The sequence below is a fragment of the Drosophila nasuta genome, chromosome 3 (assembly GCF_023558535.2).
Source record: "Drosophila nasuta strain 15112-1781.00 chromosome 3, ASM2355853v1, whole genome shotgun sequence".
NCBI classification, from domain to species: Eukaryota; Metazoa; Arthropoda; class Insecta; order Diptera; family Drosophilidae; genus Drosophila; species Drosophila nasuta.
Window position 1 is genome coordinate 39,444,041 of NC_083457.1, and position 20,654 is coordinate 39,464,694.

The 20,654-nt window shown below is 39.3% G+C and overlaps 3 protein-coding genes across 4 annotated transcripts in view; 1 reads left to right on the top strand and 2 right to left on the bottom strand.

Moving 5' to 3' along the window:
- The window catches only part of LOC132789195 (triple functional domain protein), a 59,686-nt gene extending 54,373 nt beyond the window's left edge, over nucleotides 1-5,313 (bottom strand). The window contains exon 1 of one of the 2 annotated variants that reach the window (XM_060797042.1): nucleotides 4,809-5,313. In XM_060797042.1, coding sequence (XP_060653025.1) covers nucleotides 4,809-4,994 — 186 coding nt within the window. In that variant the 5' untranslated portion in view covers nucleotides 4,995-5,313. Of the gene's footprint in view, nucleotides 1-17; nucleotides 453-4,808 lie in introns of those variants that run through there. The other variant, XM_060797041.1, reaches the window with a different exon arrangement.
- A 2,281-nt stretch (nucleotides 5,314-7,594) lies between these two features.
- Nucleotides 7,595-9,851, top strand: LOC132792316 (gamma-tubulin complex component 2 homolog). The gene has a single exon (XM_060801620.1). It carries the CDS (start codon nucleotides 7,700-7,702, stop codon nucleotides 9,719-9,721), a length of 2,022 nt encoding a protein of 673 aa, XP_060657603.1. The 5' UTR covers nucleotides 7,595-7,699; the 3' UTR covers nucleotides 9,722-9,851.
- A 3,504-nt stretch (nucleotides 9,852-13,355) lies between these two features.
- Nucleotides 13,356-19,380, bottom strand: LOC132791469 (dynein axonemal intermediate chain 3). The gene is made up of 7 exons (XM_060800399.1): nucleotides 19,181-19,380; nucleotides 16,986-17,650; nucleotides 16,448-16,610; nucleotides 15,103-16,388; nucleotides 14,362-14,537; nucleotides 14,107-14,306; nucleotides 13,356-14,051 (listed from the first exon to the last, which is right to left on the bottom strand). Exons 1-7 carry the CDS (start codon nucleotides 19,378-19,380, stop codon nucleotides 13,394-13,396), a joined length of 3,348 nt encoding a protein of 1,115 aa, XP_060656382.1. The 3' UTR covers nucleotides 13,356-13,393.
- Between the last annotated feature and the right edge of the window lie 1,274 nt (nucleotides 19,381-20,654).

The window sequence follows — 20,654 nt, forward strand, 5'->3', positions numbered from 1 at the left end:
TTTCTCCATCAACCTACCGTTGTTGTTGTTGTTGTAGTTGTCTCAATGGCTGCATACGAATGCCAGATCAATGTCGGCTGCGTATTGTGGCCCATGCCCAGGCGCAGGCGAGCATATTGCTTCATGAATAGTTTCCAGATTACATAAGACATCTTTTTGCTGGCAGAGGAAGAGCGAGTCTGAGAGTGAGACTGAAACTCATAAAGATCGATACGGGCAGCGAGAGATATCCACATGCAAATTATATGCGTGCCAGGAAACCGACGTCTGGCGATCCAGGCTTGATCAGAGCCAAACTGGCATTTAGTCTCGGGTAGAGCGAGACAGAGATAGAGTGAGAGAGAGAACGAGACGAGTGACGAGATTGAAGGGGACGACTGCAAGGGATCACTTAATGCGTAGTTTGTGTTGCGTTTATTGTTTTCATAAATAAAGAAAATGTGTTGTACGAAACGCGACGCGACGCGACTCAAAAGACTCGACTCGAGTCGACTCGAGCTGCCTGCCACTCCAAAATTTGTCGGTTTACATTATTATTATTATTGCTTATTATTATATGGCAATGGCTGGCGATGGCGATGGCGCTGGCGATTCACTTTACAAAAGACAGATTCACTTCATTTTTCACAAAACAAAAAACCAACAAAAGGCCTGACTGCTTGCCTTCCTCCCTCCATGATATAGAGAGAGGGTAGAGGGGAGACAAGTCGGAGCAGCGGCTTAGTGATTTTTGTATTATTTTAATATTTATTTACATTTGAGCATTTTGCATAACGCGCGGGTCACGACGGAAATCGTCGGCTGGCAATTTATCAATACATAGTTGTTGTTTTATTTTCGTTGTTTTATTTTTATTTTTGCTTTTCCTTCAGATACAAATATATATGTCTATATATTTGTGTGTATGTGTGTGTGTTTGTTGGCTTGTAGCCTAAGGTAGAAGGCAAGCGAGACAGAAAGGTTCAGGTCCAGCCATCTACGTGCAATGTGCGAGGGGCCAGACAACCAAGGAAAAAAATCAAAAACCACTGAATACAAATGAAAAACGCGCCAAAAAATCAAAACGCGCACAAATTTTTGCGGGGGGCGTTCGCGATTCGAGCCACGAGATCAATAGGAAAAAACGACAAAACCAAAAAAAAAACAAAACTCGCGCCAGGTTTTAGGCCGCGTAGACAAAACCATTGGCTCTGGGCCTGGCCTGACACTGGGATAAAGATTGGGATTGCAATTGCGGCGCAACTCCAACTTCAACTTTAACTACGACTATGTCCGCGTCTGTCCGGTGGAAAACAAGTTCAAAGCGTTTGCGGCGCGCAACTAAATTGAAATGAGCTAAGCGAAAAATGGAAAAGCCGCACACTGGCCATCGAGAAGGGGAGTGTAGAGCACAGACAGTGTGTTACACACCTACAACACACACACACACACAACCACACACTCTCAATACACTCGCCCATTTGCAGGCTTGAATGATTTTCCATGCGTGCGAACGCTTTTCAATGTGAATCCGCTGCTGAACGAATGATTCGTTGAGCGCTTGATTGAATGCCACTCAGCTCAGTTTTCGTATTGATGATGAGAGTAATGTACACTGGACAACATTATTACTTAACCATTAACACATAACGAATATTAATCACAACCACCATTCAGGAAATCGAACTTCTTCTTGCACAATTAATATTATGCAAAATTGTGCAGGAAATTACTCTCTGACATAATTTTCATTTATGTGGATTTGTATATTTCGCAACGTAGTTTTAAAGTGCTATTAATCATTGGTGTAACTTTAAAAATTTTCTTATCCTGAATATTTTACAATACTAATAATCTTTCGTTGAACTTTTAAAAGAATGTTCTCTTATTTCTAACACTAATCCTAAGTTGAATTCAGAAAATAATGTTCTGCTCAAAAGGTTCTAAATTGTATCTTAAGTTCTAAATGGAAAAGAAAATTTATTGAAAATACTAAAAAATGCTATAAAAATAAAACTAATCTTTTGTTGAATTTTAAATAGAAAAATTCTATAAAGATATTATTGATCTTTAGTTAAATTTTAAATTCTCTTAATTATTTCGTAATACAAATCCCAGCTTTTAATTTTTGAAAGAACAATTTCTCGAATAAAATAAATTTATGACAGTAATATAAAATACACAAATATCTTGTTGAAATCTTAATATCTGGGAACCAAACTAATATAGAACTAGCTAGTTATTAGGATAGTAAACATAAATTTTAAATGACATATTTCCCTAAAAGGAAAAACTTAACATAATATATAAGTTTTAAAAATATTCTTAACATAATACATCAAAATCTTTTAAACCTAGATATTCAGCTATTCTTTTCACATTTACCAAACTTTACGCTAATGTATATCAAATTTCCACTAATAATAATATTGTATACACTTCCTGCACCCATCCGTAATACTAAAGTCTCATTCTAACCCCAATGCCAACATGTTCTTAGAGGCTTATGTACTATGTGCCTCCACTTTTGTTGCACAGTGATAAATGAATGCTAAACACTGCACAACAACACACCCACATTGCCTGGGTTGAGGGATATTTTATTGTTAGTCTGTTTTGCGTGCTAGCTGGGCTTTGTTTAATACTCTGAGTGTTATTGTTTGCTCTACGTCTCCGTCTCCGTCTCCGTCTCCAACAACTTCGCCATCATTCCCATTCCCCACAATTGTTTACCATAATTGCCAAGTGCCAAGCGCATAGAGCGACATCTGCGCCTCTGCCTTGAACTTGGCAAAAAAAAAAACACATAAAATAAAAACTCTGATAGTTTCCATACACAACGAATACTACTCATACTCATGCTGATACTCATGCTCGCACTCACACTCGTATTCGAACTCGCACTCGTACGTGTTAGTGTTTAGTTTATATGTCTTTTGACAGGCCTTTTGTTTACGCAGACCATCAGAATGGTCGACAACAAGAGCTGACAGCTTTTGTGCTCCGTTCTTCGCCATTTAATGTGATTTTAATCATCGATAACTTTGCATAAAAACCACGCTCAACTTCTAAGTGCTGAGAAATAAACATTTGGACACGGGATAAGCAGAATGTTTTCCATATTTTGCGCGTCTCAATGGTTTTTCAGCTGGATATGACACTTGATAAATGCCCTTTCATCTGTAAACTATACTCTATAGACAGACATTTCCGTTGTTGGGAAAAAGCAATTAAAACGATGATTGAATTTCTGACGTCAATTGCAAGTCAGTAAACTATACTTGTTTATAATTATTGGGTAGTTATATACATATAGTACATAGTGAGCGCTAATTTGCGCTAGTCAATTTCATAGATAGTTCACCTAAAGATCAACTCACATATCACTTTGCAGTGAATTGTTTGAATAGAGAGAATCTTAAACAATCGTTAAAGTGAGACAAAAGTATATTTTACTCTACAGATTCTATATTATATGGAAAATAGATATGTAATATAGTTTAGGACATAGCAACTAATAGTTAAGTATATAACTACATATACCATATAATATAATGTATAGAAACTTGATTGTATTAAGCCTCTAAATATTTATATAAATATACAATATAGAGAGTATGTAGAGATAATATTCTATTGAGACTTGATATTGTAAAGAATAGAATATAGACTTTACTGATCTAAACTTATTCCTAATTTTTAATAAGGTTGATCACTAGAATTTTATAGAATGCCTTGTCAATATCAGATAATTTAATCCAAAGGTACAAATCTGTGCTATTTTTGGGAATACCTTAAAAAACCATATCCAATAATTATTAAAAATATTACAAAATTAAGTATGCTATAAAAATGCCGAATTTCAAGCGGAACTGCTATGCAACAATTTGAACCAGTTACTCGGGTTCCTGTTCGAATTCCAAACCGTCTCTCCGCATAATAGAAAACTCTTTGATATGCCAAGGGCGTAAACTCCGCACTCTTCTGCATAATACGTGTTGTGCCTGCAATTCGTCGCATTGTTGAGGCAAAAAACTAAAAACACGCCCAAAACAATTTCGAAATCGCACAAATAATTGCCAAAATCGACAGAGGAAAAAAAAACACAAAACTTTCATAAAATGGGATAAATTGGATTTCTAACACTGCGGCTTGAATTTAAGCTACACAACTTGCTATAATGTGCAACTTTTGGGGGGCTTCTTAGTTTGTTTGAATTGATAAGAGACGACAGCGACAGCAACAGACACGGGAGCGGGAAAAGGAATGAGAACTGTTTATCAAACTGACAGCAATAATCGCTCAAAGCCCAAAGCTAACATTCAGAACGCTGCTCATGGCCAAGCTAGAACGGTTCGCGGGCCGGTGGACACACCTTCCTGCTGTGGCCTATAAGAGTATTTAGCAAAAACTAAATAAAACGGAAACGGAACAAAGCGGCAGACAGTTGGCAACTCTAACCGTAACCCTAACAGTAACGGTAACTGTAACTATAACTGTAAAACGGGGGTTGCGGTGCGTGGAATGAGCAACTTTTGACGTCTGGTCTTTGGAGAAATTGAACTTAGTCACGCCAATGCGAAATGTGGCTAACCCTTTTGTTTGGCTGCCCCACAAATTTCGCAGGAAAAACAAAATTAGCTGCAAATTACGCCAAAATATTATTGTCTTTAATTGAATTTGCCTGAAAGCGAATTATTAATTGAATTCGCTAGAAACACAAGCGTTTGTGATATAAAATCAATTAAAGCAACTCCAAAGGGGGTTGCAATTATCTATCATGTGTTAGTTGTTGTTGTTGACCCACATTTTGCACTCAGGACACTCACCCGCTGTTGCTGCTGCTGCTGTTGATGACGGCGTCGCGGCAGCGACAAACGCTTTTTAATCCACTTGAGCGTCGTTTGACGGCTGCGTGTGAGCGACATGCTGCAAAAGCTGCAAATGTGTGAGATCAGCACAAGGATGAGCTGCAGCCACTCAACACACTGTTCGCGCGTGGGCAGACGCAACATTAAACACAACACTCTCCTCGCTCTAACAACAACACCAATTTCATAACTTCACAAAGAGAGCGGGAGAGTGAGAGAGCGAGTGTAAAGAGAGCCGGGCAATTTTTACGTCACGCGATGGATATTTTTAAAGCTTTATTTTTTGCACAAATTTTGATGTGTATTTTCGGTAATCACTTTCTTTTTTAATTTTATTGCACTTTTGATGGGAGCGATGGCGGGGCGGTGGGCGTAATTTGCCTTTTGTATTGTAAAGTAACTGTGAACGGTACGCGGACACTGACTGACTGTTGTTACTTCAGTTGCGTTTGTTGTTTGACTGAGAATGCGGTCGACTTTGCAGCTACTGAGACGACATCGACAACGGTGGCGACAGCGGCAGCGACGCTGGCAGTGAGAGCGGCTCAATCTGAGACTGAGAGTGTTTGCAGTAGGCGCAAATTGTCACCAATGCGACTAGCTTGTAGCTGTAGTTGTTGTTAGTGGTGTTTGCTATTGTTGATATTTGTGGCGCTGTCGGTACCGCGTTTTGTTTATAACTGGTGCGTGTGTCGAGCCCAAGAAAGTACATACGAGTACGAATGTGTATAAATAATGCAATAAGCAACAGCGACAAAAACAAAAGCACACAAAAACCCCGAAACCTTAAACGGCACTTTTTTGCAGTCAAAGCACATCGCACTTCAAAGCCGGCGTCGAAGCAAGTAAGCGCTGCCGACGTCGCTGTCACTATCGCAGCCCTTCTCTAGGCCGTGGTCGCTGCCGAAACTGAAACTGAGCTTTGCACTCAATTTAATTGGCGGCAGCAGCAACAACAACAAAGACATGCATGCCAGAGAAGATTAAGCTTCTTCTTCTGGCTTTCGCTATTGTTGTTGGCGCGAGAAGTGCTGTCCATGTATTGTTCTTGTAATATAAGTGTTTATTCTCTGCATAGTGGTACAGAAAGTGAAGTTTGCTATTTAAAGTATGCAACTCATCAAATATTTTAAGTTCTTGAAATTGTGTTGTGTTATAATTAATAACAAAATTCCAAAAACTTATAAAATATACAATAACTAAAATGAATTAATATTTAATTATAAAATTGCATGATGTAAATAAATTCGTATGTAAATAAACATAATTTATGTAAATTAAAGTTTAAATAAACTTCAACAAGTTTTTAGATTAACAGAAAATTGTTTAAATTCCACACGTTGCATTTTTAAGCGACTTATACCACTGTGCGTTAGGCACGCGCTCGCACTTTTTTTTTAACTCCATCCAAAAGGTGAGAGTGAGAAAGAGAACGAAAACAAAAGCTCAGCGTGCAAGTGCATTTAGCGGACGGAGGAAGCAGCAGTAAAAGCAACAGAAGCCCAAAAGCTTTATCGGCACTTCTTGCTGTTGTTGTCATTGTTATTGTTATTTACTTGGTCGCGTTGCCAATGCATTTTATTGCTTCGGTTGTTCGGCAGTTGCTGCTGCTGTTGCCGTTGCTATTACGGTTATTTATTTATTTATGCTAATGTTGCTGTCGACGGTGACCGCGACGCCACTGCCGACGCCGACGCTGACGTTGCATTGTTCAGAATGAGAACAACTAGACAATAACAACAACAGCAACAACAACAACAACACAAGGCGCTCACGCGACCAAAGCACATAAATAAAGTGTTCTCATAGTTAGTTATCTGTTATACGATGTTGCACGATATTCGCGTACATATTGTTTATACATATATTTATGAAGAAAGTGCCTCAGCACATTTTGGGCGGCTTTTTCAGTTTTGCTTCCCATCGTCTTGGGAATTATTATGAAAAATTCTCAACACGTTTTCACTCGTCGCTTGCCAAAACTGATCACGAAGGTGCACGTTGCATTGTTGCATGGTGTCCAATGCAAAACACCTGTGGATGGTGCTGCGTGTCGCCTCCCGTTTCCCAAAGATGTCGGTGCTCGGTACGAAATGCGAATCGTAACTCCCACAGGTAAGTGCTACTTGCCACCTGCCACTTGCCACTTGCAAATGAATACTACGAATATATTGTGCTATTATTGTGTTATTTTTATGACTCCCAACTGAATGTTGTTCAACGAGAATTGTGATGGCATTTTCATTCATAAGTTATCGATTGCCAGCAACGACCTGAAGGCATAAATAAATCATGTTGTTTGTTATTGCGTGAGCTTTTCACCTCTTGAGGTTAAAACTGTAATATGACGATGCATTACTTTAAGTTATTTCCGCAGTAGAATACTTTGTTTGAACAACAATAATGAATAATAAAAAATGTTCGACTTTTCACCAATTTAAAAGAGACGGAAAACTTTAAGATATGTTATAAATAATTCGAACTATAAAATATAAATAAATTCAGACTAAATGTCAAAAAAATTGCATTACTTCTATAAACATTTAATATTCCTCAATTAATATATATTTTTATTGTATATAGCAGTTTTTTATACACATATAACATACATATATAAAGGCTCAATTTTACCAAAATCATCAGTCCTTTGGAATTTAAAATATATAGTTTGCTAAACAAATACTGAAATTTTGGAAAACAGTTTCTTATAGAATGCTTTGACTGTGCCGTAATCCCATTTGAAGTTGAAATAGAAACGTCTCACAGTGTCAAGTCGCACCTTTGCCGATAATATTAATATTAAGTTTACATTTGTAAAGAAAAAAAAAGTTATTTAATTAAAAGTAGCAATGGATTCTGATGCCGAGGACCTAAAGAGTGGGGAGAGTTCCTCGATAATAATGGAGCAAGGTGATGATAAAGGCGATGCTTCATCACAGGCAAATCACAAGAAGAAGACTGGATCGTGGATATTCGAAACAGTTGGCGGCTATTACTTGCCCAAAGAGAACTTGAGCAAACTCTCAGCCAAGGAGCAGGAGCAGCTGCTCATCAGAGACTTGATCTACGCTTTCTCAGGTGTGCCCGCATCACACATACGACCCGACTTACCGATCGACATGATCAGTCTGCTGAAAACAGCTCAGATCGATGAGGTGCGCTTCAAGATCGACGAGAACTTTAGCGGCGCCTTTCGAGCGTTGGGCAATGAGTTGCTGCCCCTTATTGGATACTACATCAATGTGCAGAGTTTCATCGAGGACACGGTGATGTCGAAGAGTTGTTATCGTACTTTAGGCGTTGCACTGCATCGCAACATACAATCGTACTTTGAACTGTTGTCCACGCTGGAGACGCAGCTGCAGCAGCAGAAACTCAATCTGCAGCAGCTGGTGAAACAATTGCGTCCTTGGGTGAGCAATCTCCAGTCGTTGGCCAGTGTGACCAGCCACGCTAGGCGCAGCGAGTGCTCGATTGCAGCGCTGCTCTCGATGATGTACGAACAGCAGCAGCATTTTAAGAGCAGCGCTTTGAAGCAAGTGCTGACTGCCGTGTCGGATTATTACATGAAGATGGTGCAACTGTGGACACAGAAGGGTGTGCTGTACGATGTGCGTGGCGACTTTTTTGTGGAGGACACACATGCCACAGCGATGAGCAGCACTTTGTTGTCACCGAAGCAATGTTGCCACGCGTTTTGGCAGCAACGCTACAAGCTGCACTTGCAACGTTTGCCCAGTTTCCTCGAGCCGCAGAGTGAGAAAATCTTTCTGGCCGGCAAGTATCTGAATGTGTTACGTCAGTGCAACGTGCAGATGCAACTGATGCAGATGCCGCTGAGCTATGTTTTCGGCGATGAGGCACATGTTGAGTTTATACGCAGCAGCTACGAGTTGCCAGCGCGAAAGTTGCTCGACATACTCAAGGATCAAGGACAATTGCAGCAACATTTGAGCAATCTCTTGGATTACGTGCTGTTGCAACAAAATCAATTTGTGGAGTCGCTGCTGGAAAAGTGTGCGGAGCAGTTGCAACGTCCTGTGGATAGTTTGGTGCCGGAGAAGTTGCAGAAGCTGTTGCTGGAGACACTGCAGAGCAGCTCGAATCCTTATAAGCACATGTTGCAGCTGCAGCTGATGGATTGCGATGTGGTTGCTCAGCTGGAGCATCGCGAGCAGCAGGAAAAATCAAGCGATGAGCTGACCAGCGAGGAGGATCAGCTGCCTGAACCTTTGAACATTACTGGCTACGAAAGCATCTCTTTGCGTTATACTCCAAATTGGCCGATTAGTTTGGTGTTGCACGAAGAGTCGCTGCAACAGCTGCAGCTAGTGCAACGCGTGCTGTTCTTGCTGCGTTACGTGCAACATCACTTACAAAGCATCACCTACAACTTATCCAAGTGGAATCCACTTGCTGCGGAGCTGCGCGATCGCATGAATGAAACCATCAAGCAAGTAGAGCAGCATTTGCTCTTAGATGTGTTGGAACCACGTTGGCAACGCTTGCTTCAAGCTGTGGAAAAGGCTCAATTGGTGGATGATGTCATTAGAAGATTCGAATTGACTGTGAAGCAATGTGTGCAACTTTGTCTGCTCTCTGAGCCCGTGTCCTTTGTGCGTTCGCTTTTTACGTTGGGGCAAATGTGCCTCAACTTTTGTGGCTTCATTGAGCAACCAACTGAAGCAGAATTCGATGCTGGACTCTTTGAATATGATGGTGAATTTACTAGCTTGCTGCAGAGCCTGCTAAATGTTATTGAGCATTTGGCAAACTCAAGTCAAACTGACGATAATGAGCGAGAGTCCTGCAAGCAGCTGCTCGATCGTATTAAATTCGATCGCAGAAGCCCAAAGATAAAGCTTAATTAGTTGCAAGTTTTTATTTTCTATTTTAATTGCTAAACAGTTGAAGTCGCTTTAGGTCAAATTGATTGTTCTCCAAAATTCATTAGCTTTAAAGTAGTGCAAACTTCTGAAAAAAATTTGCGTTTATGTATATTTTATTTCATTTTTAATTTAATACATTTTAAGACAGAAATGTTATTAATCTTTAGTTCACTTTTGTAAAGATTTGAATTGATTTATTTTTTATTTTATTAGCATTAAATTATTATTATGGGAAAATACAAATTCTATTTTTCTAGGGACAAAAGATAATTGACCAAACGTAAGCTGGTAACACTCAAAATTTTTCGCTCTTCCCTCAAGGGTCTCCCTACCATTCCTTTTGTTTTATCGCCGTGGAACGGACAAGTTGCTTGAACAAATGAGTAATAAACGAATATTTTATAACTTACAACAAATTCATATTTAATTTTAAAAGCTGTGTGGTCCTTTTATTACATTAATAAGTAAATGAAAAAATTAAATGTGTTGCCTTTTTATTACATTAATAAATAAATGAACAAAGAAATAATATAAAAAATTTCAGTATATCTACATAATTTTGATGTTTAATGAAATTTTAAAATGGAATAAATTTTGTACATATCGCACTTATTTGAAATAAGGTGAATGAAAATATACAGCTATGGATAAAGATTACTAACAATCAAGATATAATTCCAAAGAAATTTTTTAATTACTTGTTTGAAATATTTGTCAATAAATTAGATTTCGTTGAAGCAGTTAAATTTCCATCTCTTGTCTCAAGATCTATGCAATGACTATATTTTGCTGATAGTCTTTCCTAGAATTAGCTTTGACATATTCAGGTCACAACTGTGCAACACTTGCCACAATGTTGCACTTGCAATTGCGCCGGGCGTGAAAAATCACCGAGTGTGCTTAACATTTGGCCAGTTCGCCTAATTTGATGCCAAGTCACGGCTGTGTCTGTGGATGCATCGCTTTGCATAAGATCGTAAATTACACTGCTTAACCAAAATCAACCTTCGTTGAACCACGCGCTATAAACTTATATTTTGTATGTAGGTAGTGGCAAAAGGTAAACGAGTTTCAATGCTCAACAGACTACAATGTGGAGTATAAAATTGCTATAAACATAAGAGGTGATTTGTTGATTGAGTGATTGATTAAGCGATTGAGGATGAGAAACAATAAAACGCAAAAGTAGCTATTGAAAAATTTGCATAAATATTTAAAACAAATAAATAAATAATAATGTACCTACTTGTAAAACTAATTTATCGATTTACCGATTGATTTGTTGATTGAGTAATTCAGAAAGTGATTGAGTCCGCTAACTAAAAAAGAGAAACTGCAAGGTAACTGTTGGTAAGTATGAGAGATATTAATTAACAATTATTAAAATAATAATATGCCAACATATATAAATGAAAATATACTAACTAGCTTAGATTGACGCTTAATTGATTGACTTCTAGCAAAAGAAACGAAGTGATTAAAAGCGAAAAAAAAAAGTATTTCGTTTTAGAAGAATTTAAAAATTCGAACAGTGATGTAATAAAATGGTTACCACATAAGTGATAAATCGATGATGAGGACTGCTACTTAAATTGGGAAATTGTAATGTAGTAGCTGCAAATTAATTTGATTAACTGCATGTCAATTAAACAATGTGTTTAAAGCTTAAATACTTTTCTTCCAGGATTAATTTCCGTAAACCTATTAACCTAATATGTTTTAACAGCTTATTGATTAAAGTGTTGGTTATGGGAAAAATAAAAATTTTATTTTATTGCAGTTGCATCGCCTTGCGCTGTTTTTTTTTCACTGGGATCCTACGAAGCGTAATTAAGCACTGTAATCAAAATAATGCAATAAAATAAATGAATATCCATTTGATTGAATTTAATGACCCTGGCTGATAAAAATAAAGTAAATAAATAATTAAAATTGTATTATTTAAGATAATCTGAGCAAAATGACGATCGACAGCTGGAAATAAAAGGGAAACGATTGCAAAGTGAGTGCATCTAAAAAAGAAATATATATATAGCCGATGCGTTAAGTTTGAGACAGACTATTTATCGATCTGCCAATTCGAATTCAAAGTCCGAATTGTTATGTAAAAGTGCAAAATGAACTTGCAGTCAAAGCTGCAATCAACATCGACATCGCAATCGCAATTGCCATTTGCTGCAGCGAGAGTCGCACGCAATGCTCTGCAGAAATGAATAATAATAAAAAGATATGTCTACAACTGACTGAAGAGTTGCAAAAAAACTTACAAAAAAAGTGCATTAAATGCGAGCGAAATCATTTTTATGGTTTATCGCTTAGCTGCGCTTAAAGGACAACAGGTGGTCGCCTCTCAACGATGATGAAGTTGTTGCGCATGCTGCACGATGATGATGCAACACAGAAACGAAAAAAAATGCCGGCCGGCAGCAAATACGAATATGTATGTAGCTTAAGCCAATCATAATGGTCGCAAAATTATGGTAAAGTTCAGCTGTATTGCTTCCGAAATGTATATCATTAACAGGCCAGCAAAAATGATGAACTGCCGCTGTCCATTTCCCCCTGGATCAATTTTCCCCCAGCTCAATCACATTATGACAACAATGGGCAACTGATGCCACAGTCTCGCAGTCGCAGCCGCAGTCGACTGAGTGCCGTGGGAAAGCGACAGCGGTTGCATCGACGCCGACATCGACATTGCTCTCTGTCCGGCTCGCTGTGGCAAGTTCATTAAACCTGTGACACGCCTCGACCGCGAAAAAGAGATGATTTCATTTACTCGCTCATTCGCTTAGAAATGTCATAAACTTGAACCCGCTGCTGAAAGCGGAAATGCCACGACGTGGTTCAATGCACACTTAATTAAGGCATCCAATTTTTTGGCATCGCCAAAACCGAGTCAAACAATGGCCAAATCAAATGAAACTAATGAATTGCTGCCGCCAAAATATCATAATAGCATGTTGTATTCATAATTATAAGAGGAAGTATTTCATTGAATTCGATTTAAAGAATTTAATTAAATTATTGAAGAACCAAAAGGAATATTCTATAAACTACTTTAAAAATTTTGGTAAGTGACTAAGTAAAAAAACATTTTTAAATAGGTGATTTATCAAACTTTTGTGCGTTCAAGTTAGCTATTTTATCTTATATTCAAGGGTTTACAAATTTTAATAAAACTCCTCAAAAATCAATCGAATACAAATTGGAACAGTCACTCATTGAATTTAGATGAAATAAATTGCTTAAAAATAAAAGGAGTTTGTTTTTCTATGATAATAAAAATAATTTTGTATATATACAATATAATAAATAAATAAAATATTACTTTTAGTATTATCATTATAGTAAAATACAAATGACAGTATACTCTTAGATTAAGGTTTTTCGAAAAATATTAAATATTCTATGAAAAAATAGTTATTAATTCTTGTTAAAAATTTCGTTAAGACATAAATTAATACTGTTGCCAATGGATTTTTAGTTGAAGTGTTCATTTCAAACAAATTCATAAGTCCTGCAAAAATATGAATTCCCCGAAACAATACGAGTATCATTATTTTGTAATATTTAAATTCCACAATTCCTCAACCCAGCAAAAAAATCAATTAAATCATTTTTATAGTTCTTCATAAACAAATCAAATTATAATTAATCCTCATCAATAACAGAAGCAATTTTCTCAACCCTACTCTGCGATTCAGATGCGGGGCGCAATTCCTCCTCGGAAGTTGCCTTCGGAAACGGGCCTAAGGGGCGTCGATTGTAGAGCAGATCGGTGCCAAAGTCGCACTCAAAGATTTGATTATCGCGCAGCTTCTCCTTATACCACAAAAGACGATCAGTGTTGCCGCCCAGCGATTGATCGAGAAGCTGGCGACGTTGAATGCCACGTTCGAGTAGCTCAATGTAATCCACCGACTTGAGTTCGGGAAAGTTCTTCAGACGCTCAAAAGCATCTTCGCTGATGCTCTCATAGGACTCGGAATTGGCGATTACATTCTTCACCCGCTCTGCAATCATTTCGCTGCGTTGTTGATCGGAAATCTCGACGGGCAGAATGCGAGAGCGTATGGTGGCAACATCCTCATCGACGGTTTCCAGGAGCCGAGCGTACGATTCCTTCTTGGCGGTCTCATAGCTAAGTCGTTCCTTTTCTAGCGCCGTTTCACGTGCCAGTTTCTCGGGATCCATTTGCTTGCGAGACATTAAAATGGTCATCATGCGGTTCAGATTCAGTTCATCAAACTTTTTGGCCATACGTTCGTTGTACGGCACATTGCCGAGGCCTCCTTTGGCACCTTTGGTGCTGCAAGTGAAGATTAGGAACGGAAGCTGTCGAAATGTTCTACTTCTCATCTCACCCGCCTTCCTCATCATTCTCTGACGCACGCTTTCTGGGATTCTGCTGCTCTCGCTCCAAACGCTCCAATTCCTTGCGTGCTTCTTCCTCTGCCTCACGTTTTGCTTCAATGATGTCCTTGTTCAATTCGTAATACTTTTGCTCCCAGGCCTGAATGCTCATCTTGCGGCTGATTTGCCTCAGTACATATTTCATCAATTTCTATGAGAAGATACGTGATATCAATAGAAGATATATATTAAGTACTTCAACTTACGGCCAATTCGTTGTCTAGCGGTACATCGAAGCTGTGGGGCAGCTTCACCATGCGAATGCTGCTGTTGTAGTCACCAATGCCGAGAATCTTGTGCGGAAGTGAAGGACGATGCTCTGTTACTGCTGTGATGATGCCGCCTCCCAGCACTTCGGTCAACACAGCGTCATCATCGCGATCTAGCGAGAAGAAGATTAATTATCTTTGACAAGAGTTAATCTAAATTACTTAATACACAAAATAAAAAACTGAAAACTTCCTTATTAGATACCGGTCAATATTAATATTGTATTAACCCGACAATACTCTAGGTTTTCACTTTACACAAAATTCAGCTGAAGACTATGCAGCCAACTAATTCTTAAATAACATACAAATTTACTACCTGATGTTATGAAATTTTTGTTTTTTGTGATATACAATATTTTTTCAACAAGCAATTTCTATATAGAAAGTTATTATTATTATCTTGTCTAACTAACTAATCGAAAATTCTGAAAGAAACTAGGTTTTTATGTTGAATAACAAACCATCACAATAATATTGTAATTTAATTCATCTAGGACATGAACCAACTTGTAAGAAATAATATACAAATTAATTTTTTAATACACCAAAGATGGCTTTTAAGTTAAGTCAGAGCAAAGCTGCGGTTCAAGCTGAATAGAATTTAACAAAAAGTTTTGTCACGATGGTAATAAGTAAACTTAAGAGATATAACAAATATATGCTACATTCACTTACCCAAAATATCCCACGCTTCCAAAATGCCATCATTGCGAGTAATGTACAAGACAGCTGGCCGCGTTTCACTCCAAGCAACAGCAGTGAGATCGCAAGGACGCTTGCGCCAAATGATGGCCGAGTGAGGATAATCCTCCTTCCACAGAGCAAACACAGTGCGACCAATGGAAGCAAACAACTCCGGATAAAAGGGATTCTTGCTGACCGCCACAACAGGACCATCGTGGACCATGGCAAAGTTGATGGAGCTGTTCACCTGCTCCTTGGCACCTGCTTCACTGTACATTCCCTGCCACTCGACGCGCACAATGTGACCGTAGTAGGTGGAGAGAATGAGCGATTGACGCAACTCGGGCGGATTTTTGGCCACTACATTGATGGGATAATTGGCAGGCGAGGAGTAAATGACCTTGGGAGAAGGCGTTTGAACGGAGAACACTGAAGTGTCGGCTACGATGCCAGTCAAAGGTTCGTTGTAGGACAAACTATAAATGGGTTTGATTGTTTTGTTCTTCATCGCAGATTCGTTTTGTGTAAGCTCCTTGGGCAAGTTTTTGGCACGTTGCTGTTGCTCCTTCTTGGAGACTTCTCCATCAAGATTCCAGAAACTGACGGTGCCATCAAAGGCGCAAGTAATGAAGAATTTGTGATGATTGCGCTTATCGGGATCGGTGAATACTTTGCCAAAGTTATTCAAATAAAAGTGCTTGCTCAGCCAATAGATGCCAGTGATCGCTCCCGTAGGTGAACTCTCCAGCGGTGATATAATTGCTGGGGGTACAACAACATCCTCGTTGATGTCCAGCGTCCAGTTGAGATACTCACCAATCATGGCACGATACTTGGCTTGCTCTGGGGTTAGGAACTCCTCCTCATCGAGGTGTTCGCAACGTCCCTGCAGATCCCAGACAATCAGTAAACCATTCTGACAGCCGCCCAGCAAGATATCGCCATTAAAAGGACAAAACGACAGTTTGGTCACCTCAAAAGGCGCTTCAAACTCCAGTTTATAATTCAAATTGTCGGAGAAGCTCCAGAGCAGCACAGGATTCGGTTCGAGCACCGCACGCTGCACAAAGTTTACATTGTTTGTGGCCAGATCCGTGGTGCTGGGAGTACTGAAGCCATAGGAGACGGCCAGCAGGCCAGACATTGAAGGATACCAATCGATACTGGCCACATAGCGTTTGTCGCTCTTCGAGATGTTGGCAAAGCACATAAACTCCTGCAGATACGGATTGGAGTAGTGCACCACCTGCTTGGTCGATATCAGCTGATAGTCATTGCTGAAAAGTAGTCAAAGGAAGTTTTAAGGTTAAGTTAGGAATTCCTGTAGCCAACCCACCGATAGCTGTCGATTTGATTGAAGTCGAGAGTCTCCAGCAGCAGATTTACCTGATCGGACATCTCGGGCGGTGGCTTGGGAGCCTCCACAACAGGTGTGACGGGTCTGCTGCGAACGGCTCCCGCCTGCTCCTCCTCTACTTCAGATTCATCAAGTTCGAGGTCTTGATGGGGTCAAATAAAAGAAAGTATTTAAACAAGGGAAGTAGGGAGATAGTAAAATATTGGAGTAGAGTTGGAAAAGGATAACGATTTAAGCAAGAAAGAAGTTTTTTTGGTATCCAACATCATATTAATAATTGCGTCGGATATTTTTTTTTTTTTGTTTTTTTAATAGTCACTTTCCTTTTATACAAGTGAAAAAGTATTTATTAAGTTTGTGGAAATCGAAAAACTAATTCCAAACTGGAATATCTTAAAAAGCGAAGGGCCTATTGCAGTTAAATCTTCGCTACAGTTTTCTTACTTTCTTTATTTAGGCTACCAAAAAAAGAGGAGCAGCAAGAAAGTCGCTTGATATATTATCACTTGTGACTCACCTGCATCGTCCAGCTCGTAGAGATACTGAGACCAGGCGTTCGAGGGAAATGTGGGATTAGTCTGCTGCTCCTGGCTGATGCGAGCCGGAGCCACTTGCACCCCAACCGCAATGCGACGTCTGATGATGTTATCGTACTTGACGTTTTCATTGGGCAGCAGCTCGATGACTCCATCTCGAACATCGCGAGCCAAGCGTCGTTGGAATGTAATGTGCTTGGGCTGCTGAATGGGATATACACTCTGAATCTCCACATCGACTGGTGCTTCACGTATGTGCTCCACTAGAATGGTCATTTCGTGCTCGGTGCCCATGCTGACCCAGCTGCGTGGCTTCTTGCGCAGACGTCGCTGCATGCGCCAACGTTCGAAGGCTTCCATGTTCTGGATGATACCCATCGCGAGTTTGGTGTCGCGACTGCTCACGTAGAAGATGAAGGGATCACCCTCGGGCGGATCCTCGTCGGACTCGGTGAGTGTGGGGCAATAGCCCATGAGCACATAGTTTTCGGGATTGAAACCCTTGAACAACTTCACTAGATCGGCGGAATTCTCGAGCTCTTCGAAGAGTACATCGCGCAGTTCCTTGTACTGCAGCTGCTTCCAGGGAAATTCCTGAGTGACATTGAGCCCTACTTGGATCTTGAGGGTTTTCTGCACAGCTTCACTGTAATAGTGTAAATATATACATATGTATATATATAAGGATATTTTTACAAATTAAAGTTTTTTGAATTAAACAAGTAAGAAAGCTACAGTCGAGTGCACTCGACTGTGAGATACCCGCTACCCATTTTGAATAAAAAAAATATATTTTGCGATAATTTTCTCAAAATATACCGAATATACTGCAAAAATACTAAAAATATACCAAATAGTATATTTGGTATATTGATATAGTACCGCATTCAAAATATACCATAGACGGCACAATATACCAGATTGTCATCTAAAGCAACAACCCTAGTAAGTAGACGTGTTTGCCCATACAAAAGTATTTCTTTAATAACTGCGACAATTTTCATCTGATCGCAACCAAATTTTCAGGAATCATAACTACTATAGTTATTATTATATACACCAAAATTCGCGACTCTAACTTTAAAATTACGCTTGTTATTAGATTTTTTTGATTTTCGGGGGCGTAAGTGGGCGTGGCAAAAATTTGAAACAAACTTGATCTGCGTGCAAACATAACAAATGCTGTCGAAAAAGAATTATAGCTCTATCTCTTATAGTCTCTGAGATCTAGGTGTTCATACGGACGGACGGACAGACACACAGACACACAGACGGACAGACGGACATGGCTAGATCGTCTCGGCTGTTAACGCTGATCAAGAATATATATACTTTATAGGGTCGGAGATGCCTCCTTCTACCTGTTACATACATTTCCTGCCGGCACAAAGTTATAATACCCTTCTACCCTATGGGTAGCGGGTATAAAAAGGGACTACAGCCTAAATTCAGATGCATAAAAGGAATAATGTAAAGTAAAATAATTTAAGAATATTAGAATAAGAATTCTGAGAGCAAAAACAATTAATAACAACCTTAGTACTACTATGATAAAGCTTGAATTGGAGAATTTGAAACTCTTTAAACACTATATTAAAAATCTGAAGTTTGAGAACTTTTCAAACTCAACAACAGTGAAGATTAAAATTTGAAGAAATGCGTGAAACCATACTTCAATCATCAATCATAATTCAGTAATTACAGTTTCTAATTTTAGAATCAGAAAGTTTCCATATCAAAGATTTTACTCTGGTTTTTTTCTTTGTCAAAATTTTTTTCATTAAAATATTAAAATTACAAAGTGCAATATATGCAGAGCCATTGCTTTTATTATCTTACTCGTTTCAGATATAAAGACTTAATGTACATTCTAAATGTACGAATCTTTGATCATGACTTGTAATTAAGTTATCTGGTTTTTTTTTACATTTCGAATAAATTCTTTAAAAAGTAAAAAATAGGCTTAATTTAAGAATTGCTATTCTGGTTTCAATTTTGAAAAGGTTTCGTTTTGACTTAATACAATTTCTTGATTTTAGAATGTACTTTATTTTTCTGTGTAAGTTTAATTTCTTTCGGGATTGAAATTTAGAGGAATTTAATATTATCCTGCTTCTGTATTTAGTGGATTTATCCCTTATATGTATCTTCTACTATTATTATTTATTTTACTCACGTGACCATCACTTTTTGGCAGGTGGGCAAAGCAAGCAGCGTGCGCCACGATTCCTGCACATTGTAGAGCTTCTGCATATCCGGCACATCCTCATCGGAGTCGGGCTGCATGAACTTCTTGAGATATGGACGACGCTTCTGAATGCTGCCCGGCTCGAGGCCCAGTTCAAGGTCGCCCGCATTCTCAGTGAACTCATCCATGTTGCCAGCTGCTTTCTAACTAAATCCAAGTATATATTTCAATATTGTTTTCAATTGTAATTTGTTTATGTTTGACATGGCGTCCATGGCAATGCTTTTGGCTATGAACTTGGAGCTGAGCATGCGTCGCTTGAAATTTCTCCGCAAAGCAAAGGTTGGGTGGAGGGGGCAGAATCGCAATGAAGTTGCAACATTTTCACTCATTTACATGCATGAGGCTTTGGCAAAAATTTCCTTCGAACAATTTTTGAGTGGGTGATTGTTTTGCAGACGTTTGTCCATGTTGCAGCGAGGCATTTCACATCATTATCTTTGACCAAATACGGAAACTATGCGCGCGCCAGCAAAACAAAATAAACGCAATTGTGTGTCACTCACAGAGGCTTCAACAAAAACGCGACTGGCAGCACGAAAAATATGTGTGTGCCCCATGTGTATGTTGTTTTTTGTTGTTGTTATTGTTGTTGCTGGACATGATCTGTGGCAGTTCAACAAACGCGAAAGCGACGCTGCTACGCAATCGAAATCGAAAGTTCTGTGATGGACAGCTGCAAGTCAAGAGTCGCAAGTCGCAAGTCGCGAGTTGCAATGTCAATGCACTGCCACGGGGAGTAGTGGGGAGAGGAGTGGGGGAGTTGCCTCAGAGTGATGCCAACTGACACACATTTAATGGATGCACGTCGCTCACTTTCATTTTCATGCCGCATTCTGAACAAAACGGGCGGCGGCAGCGACGGCGTCGGTGGCAACTTTCGATTTTAAACGCAATTTATGCACCTGTCAGCTGATAACTTGCACCTCCGATTAGTCGCCGCTTGCTTTTGGCCGCTAAATAAATCACACGACAAATTGTTGACAAAACATTTCGTAATTTAAATAAAAAAGAAACGCGACAAGCTGCCGATAGTTGCCCCTCCGATAGTTTGGCAGCATGCAACACACAAACACAAACGAATGCAGCGCAACACAAAAATAAAATAACAACAACAGCCCAACAAACAACTTCCTCATCCGCAGCCTGGCAACTGGCAACCAGCAACCACCAGCCAACAACCAGCACCAACAACAACACCAACAGACACAACAATGACGTCCCCGGTCACAAGTCGTGGCAGGCTGATAATTTTTTGATTGTGCCACAGCTCATATGCAAAGTGAGACGCAGGCGGAGAAAAGCAGAGCACACAATGGAACTCACTCAGTTCCAGGCTTCCTCGTCTCTTGGGCCCAACTGTTGCTGGTGAAACATGTGATCGTGATACTCTATAAAAGAC